The sequence below is a fragment of the Crocuta crocuta genome, unplaced genomic scaffold, assembly GCF_008692635.1.
Source record: "Crocuta crocuta isolate KB4526 unplaced genomic scaffold, BGI_CrCroc_1.0 scaffold102, whole genome shotgun sequence".
NCBI classification, from domain to species: domain Eukaryota; kingdom Metazoa; phylum Chordata; class Mammalia; order Carnivora; family Hyaenidae; genus Crocuta; species Crocuta crocuta.
In genome coordinates, this window is record NW_027530019.1 from 13,093,719 (window position 1) to 13,099,718 (window position 6,000).

General features: G+C 43.0%; 1 protein-coding gene across 1 annotated transcript in view; it reads right to left on the reverse strand.

The window, feature by feature from the left end:
* The window catches only part of BUB1B (BUB1 mitotic checkpoint serine/threonine kinase B), a 50,566-nt gene extending 44,842 nt beyond the window's left edge, over nucleotides 1–5,724 (reverse strand). Inside the window, exons 1-2 of the mRNA XM_077764694.1 lie at nucleotides 5,602–5,724; nucleotides 2,610–2,756 (exon numbers count right to left, since the gene is read on the reverse strand). Of these exons, the coding sequence (XP_077620820.1) occupies nucleotides 2,610–2,756; nucleotides 5,602–5,636 (182 nt within the window). The 5' untranslated portion in view covers nucleotides 5,637–5,724. The remainder of the gene's footprint in view (nucleotides 1–2,609; nucleotides 2,757–5,601) is intronic.
* Between the last annotated feature and the right edge of the window lie 276 nt (nucleotides 5,725–6,000).

Consider the following 6,000-nt stretch of genomic DNA (forward strand, 5'->3'; position numbering starts at 1 on the left):
ATTTTTGAGAGCGAGAGTGTGAGCATGTGGGGGAGAGAGAGGGGAGGGAGGAAGAGAGAGAGAATTCCAAGCAGGGTACACACTGTCAGCGTGGATCCTTATTAGGGGTTCGAACCCACAAGCCACAAGATCATGACCTAAGCCAAAGTCTGATGCTTAACCAACTGAGCAACCCAGGCACCCATACATTTATATGACCCATCAGTTCTATTTTTTTTTTTAATGTTTATTTTTGAGAGAGAGACAGTGCACACAGGGGAGGGGCAAAGAGAGAGGGGGACAGAGGATCCAAAGTGGGCTCTGTGCTCACAGCAGCAAGCCCAGTGAGGGGCTTAAACTCACAACTGCAAGATCATGACCTGAGCCAAAGTGGGATGCTTAAACGACTGAGCCACCCAGGTGACCCCCAACAGTTCTAAGAGAAGTGAAAATCTATGTCCACAAAAATCCTTGTACAAGAATGTCCACAGTAGCTTTATTCATGAAGCACAAAACTGTAAAGAATCAAATGTCCATCAATTAATAAATGCACAAACAAATGAAATACTACTCAGTAATAAAAAGGAACAATCTACTGATAATGCAACATGGAAAAGCCTCATAAAACATATGCTGAGTGAAAGAAACACATGACTTCGTTTATATAAGTGTCTAAAATAAGCAGAAGTAATCAAGATGATAGAAATCTGATCACTGCTTGCTTCACCGAGGGAGGGGAAGAACACTGGGAACGGGCATGAGAGAACTTTCGGAGGTAATAAAAATGTTCTGTGGCTTGAAGTGAATGTCAAAATGGATTAAATGGTACACTTAAAAATCTGAGCACTTCACAGCATGTAAATTATACTTTCAGAAGAAAAAAAAGTGCCCAGACCTTAGTAACTGACTAAATACAATTTGGATGAGAGAGCAATGAGTAAGATCATTCAAGTGAGTTTTGGTTCCATTAACCAAAATGGAGTAGAAAATGGAAGATCATTTATGAGAAGTGATTCAGTATTTAATACATTAGTGATTATACAAGTAGATAAAAAGATGTTTACAAGGCAAATAAGAGATGTAAATAGTGATTAAGCAATCCCAGAATATGTGACTATATAAGGACACACAGGGCAATGAACAAAAGACTTAGGTAAAATACAGTAGGAATCCAATAAGAAAAAAGGAAGATTAGAGAAGTGGAAACACTAGAACAATATCACAGAAACCAGGAAGAAGAGTTAACAATAGAACGTCACATCTTTTTTTTTTTTTTAATGTTTATTTATTTTTGAGAGAGAGAGACAGAGCGTGAGCAGGTGAGGGGCAGAGGGAGGGAGACACAGAATTTGAAGCAAGCTGCAGGCTCCGAGCCATCAGCACAGAGCAGAACACGGGGCTGGAACCCACATACCATGGGATCATGACCTGAGCGAAGTCAGGCACTTAACCAACGAACCACCCAGGTGCCCTAGAACATCACAATCTTTTGATACTTTTAAAGATCCAATGAGATGAATGAGGACATTCATTACACTATAACCCCAAATTATGATAATTTGCCTATGACGGTGAAATCTGTCAGAGAGTCAACGTAAGAACTGACATTTTAGTTCCGTTTTTTTGAAAAAAGCATATTTATCAAAACACGTATTAGTCAAAGGAAAGCAAGTTCTATAGGTCCATTTGAATTATGTAGTACAGTTGATCCTTGAACCACATGTATTTGAACTATGTGGGTTTATTTATATGGGGATATTTTCCATGTAAATAGTGTATAGTCCTGTAAATATATTTTTCTTTTGATTTTAACATTTTCTTTTCTCTAGCTTACTTTACTGTAATACAGTATATAATACATATACAAAATATGTATTAACTCTTTATGTTATTTATCGGGAAGGCTTCCAGTCAACAGCACGCTTTTATTTTTTCTTTCAGTTTACGTATTTATTTTCGGGGTTGGGAGAAAGGAAGAGGACGAGAGAGAGAGAGAGAGAGAGAGAGAGAGAGAGAGAGAGAGAGAATCCCAAGCAGGCTCTGTGCTATCAGTGAGGAGCCTGATGAGGGGCTTAATCCCACTGATGGTGAGTCAGATCATGACCTGAGCCAAAACCAAGAGTCAGACGCTTAACCAACTGAGCCACCCAGGTGCCCCAAGATGTATTTTTTTTGAAAAGTTTATTTATTTATTTTGAGAGAGAGTGAGAACAGGGGAGAGACAGAATGAGAGGGAGAGAGAGAATCCCAAGCAGGCTCCATACTGTCAGTGCAGAGCCCATTGCAGGGCTAAATCTCACGAACCTTGAGATCATGACCTGAGCTAAAACCAAGAGTCAGAAGCTCAACCAACTGAGCCACCCGGGCGCCCCAAGATGTATTTCTATTGCTGCAAGAGTTTGGCTGCTCCATAACCTAATGAGATGAAATCCTATAGCTCTTATTCTTAGTCACGCTCAGGGAGATCTTTAGGTAGTTGTTTTGTGATGAAAAAGCAGGTGGAGAACAGATTCTCACACTATCAACTCTGAAAAGTACTTCTTAGGCCAATCCACATGGATCCACACCTACATGACTAACCACAGTTGGGGAGGAAACCTGACAGGTTGACCCCAAACCATTCTACACACCGTTTCTGTTGCTGAAGAGTAGTGTTACAGGCACATTCTTGCTGCGCCAATGCTCCCTGAAGTGTAGACATGATCCGCCCCTGCCTTAAGGGTTGGACATTTTCTTTACTCAGCTCCCACTCATCTCCTTCCAATGACATGGCTTCACTGTGAAGAGAGAAACAAATGTAAAGTTCATACTAATATTACATTATTATATCACTAGATTATTACAAATGCTTTCAGATAAGTGATTATTCATGATCTTTGGACTGAATATGGTGGGCTGGCACAGAAGTAGTGTTCTTATACATCTAAGCTTCTAAGCCTTTCTGTGACCTGGTTTCCAAGTTTATGGCTATAATACTGCCTTATGGAAGAGAGAGCATGACCAGGATACTATGGACAGTTATAAGAGTAAAGTTTAAGGCAGGAAGAAAAGAAGGGGAAAAACTTATAAATTTGGCAAGGTAGACAAAAAACAGTTCTATGCCTACCACTAATGTATCATCTCATTTAAAGTTAGTAAATAGAGGTGACTGGGTGGCTCAGTCGGTTAAGCGTCCGACTTGGGCTCAGGTCATGATCTCGCGGTTTGTGGGTTTGAGCCCCAAATCAGGTTCTGTGCTGAATGTTTGCTCAGAGCCTGGAGCCTGCTTTAGATTCTGTGTCTTCTTCTCTCTCAGCCTCTCCTCCACTCGTACTCTGTCTCTCAAAAATAAATGTAAAAAAAAATTTTTTTTCCCAAAAAAAATATAAAGTTAGCAAATAGTTTGTTGGGCTAATATCCCATGTTTGTTTCAACTGATTAATTAAAACTGAAACTGGAATGAATATAGATCTCCCAGAACAGGAGACAAAGATAGAATTTAGTGATCACAACTGGTCCCCACCCCTCCAATTCTATTAAGCCTATTGATGGCGAAATTCCCAGAAGATTTTTGGAGGCAATCACCATATGGGGTGTGTGCTCAGAACTTCAGAGCTCTGCACTTCTCAGATAGAAGTCTACTTCTGGCTGTGAGACATCATCTCTGAGTTTAAAACAGTGAAACAGATATAGGCACTCATCTTCAAAAGAAAGTGAAAGTTATGTGTGACCTCAGTCTAGATGAGAACTGAACAAAGTAAACTGTGAGTGATTAATGATTAAAGTTGTAACTATTCACAACTTTTTAACTATATTATGTGAATCCTATAAATGTAAGGGCTGTGCCATTTTGTTTGTTTATTATTGTTTTGTTTTGTTTTTTGGAAAAGAGAAAGAGTGCAAGAAGGGGAGGGGCAGAGAGAGGGAGACAGAGGATCTGAAACAGGCTCTGTGCTGACAACAGAGAGCCAGATGTGGGGCTCGAACTCATGAACCGAGAGATCATGACTTGAGCTGAGGTTGGACCCTTAACAAACTGAGCCACCCAAGTGACCCAGTGTGTCATTTAGTTTTATATCCCCATGGCCTAATATAGGATCTGACACTAGTAAGCACTGAATAAATGTTTGCTGAGTTCCTCTGAATTTCTTCTCTTCATCTTGAAATAGCAATTAAACTATCTCAACTAATTGTCCCAAACTGAGCTGGGACTGCTCCTCTCCTTTCCTGCTCTTCCTGCCTCTTCCCGACCTGCTCCTCCCACAGTTTTCCTTCATCTCAAGTAGCAATTCCATTTTTCCAGTTACTCAAGCCAAAAATCTCAGTGCCCACCTTGACACCCTTCTTACTACCACCCTACCCCCAGTCAGCCTGCAAATCCTGTTGGCTCTACCTTCAAAACAGATCCAGGAAGCAACCTCTCATCTCCACTGTTTCTAGTCTGGCTCAAGTTACCATCTTCCCTTGCCTGGATTATTTCAACAACCTCTTCACTGGTGTCCCTGCTTCCATCCTTTCCTGCCTTAAGTCTTTTCAACAAGGCAGCCCATGATCCTATTTAAATCCATATCAGATCCTGACTTTCCTCTGCTCAAAACCTTCCACTGACTTTCAAACCTGAGTAAAAGCCAAGTCCTTAGAATGCCTGCATCCTCCCCTTCACCTCATCCTTCATATCCTTTACTCTCCTGGCTTACTTGGCTCCAGCCATACTTGCCAGATGCGGCTCCCTCCCCCCAGCCCTCACCCCCCAATTCTCTGTACTTCCTCCCAGATACATGCATCACTAGCTCTTGAGTTCCCTTCAAGTCCTGACCCAAATGACACTTTCTTAGTGAGGTCCCCTGTTCAAAAGTATCTAAAATGGAACCAACCCCCTACTCTCCACCATTTTAATTCTTTTAGAACTGACCACCTATCTACCATCCAGTTTACTGATCTTCGTTATTGTCTGTTGCTACCACCCCAGAACTTAAATTTCAAAAGGGCAGGAGTTTTTGTGTCTTTCGTTCATTTGCCATACTAGAGCTTAGTAGGTGCTCGATAAATATTTGTTGCATGAGTTAAAGAGGTCTCCGTATGGCATTTGTCTAAGCACTGTGGACCCCATAATGAAAAAAAAGGCATATAGAATTCCAACCTCGAAGAGCTGATATTTATATAAGGAAAAGCAACAAGCACGCAGAGAAAGGTGTCTTAGATTTCTGACTACGCCACGGACACGGAAGCACCTACCACTTGTTGGGCACTTATTTGGAGGCAGTTAGTTTGCAAACACGTTGAATTCATCAGCACTTTCCGTATTAAGATGCGCCCAAGGTCAAAGAGCTAGCAAACGGCTGGGCTGAGAGACACAGACCACACTACAAATTCCAAGTTCCTTGTACTAATGGGGTCGCACAGCCACCTTTGCTTTGAAGCTGGACGCAGGAAAGTTCTCACGTGCCCTCACCCATACTGAGGTCAGCGTTTCACCTCCACCCCTTGCGTCCGACTCCAGCAGGAAGGAAGCTCCTGTCTGGCCCCCTCTTCTCCCGACCGTGTTCCCCTGGACCGCTCTTGAGTCGAGAGCCTCTGTCACCGACTAGGCACCCTCGGGTCTCGCAGGCCCAGCTCCCGGCAGTTCCTGTCTTGCGGACCTACCTCAAAGCACCCCCTTCCTTCTTCATCGCCGCCATCCTGCATTCCCGGTTCAGGCTCTCGTTCTGCCGCAAATCTTCCCTCAGAGACGCAGACCGCCTGGGCTTCTTCCTTCTGAAACCTGCCTTTAGAGATAACGAAGAGATAAGAAGGACAAAAGCTAGCAAACTTGACTCCTTCGCAAAGCAGCCACCTGAAACCCTCCAAGTTTCAAATTTAACGGTCCCGCGCGGGCGACGTGAACACGCCCCTCCGTCCCTTCGTACTCGCGTCTTTTCTCCTAAGGAATTCTGGGGCTTGTAGTTTAGCCCGGGTTTAGCCCACGCAGTCGCTATGCATAATGGGAGTTGTAGTTTCCGGCCAATCTGTGGCAGATCAGTCCGCGCAGGTTGAGGCGGTATG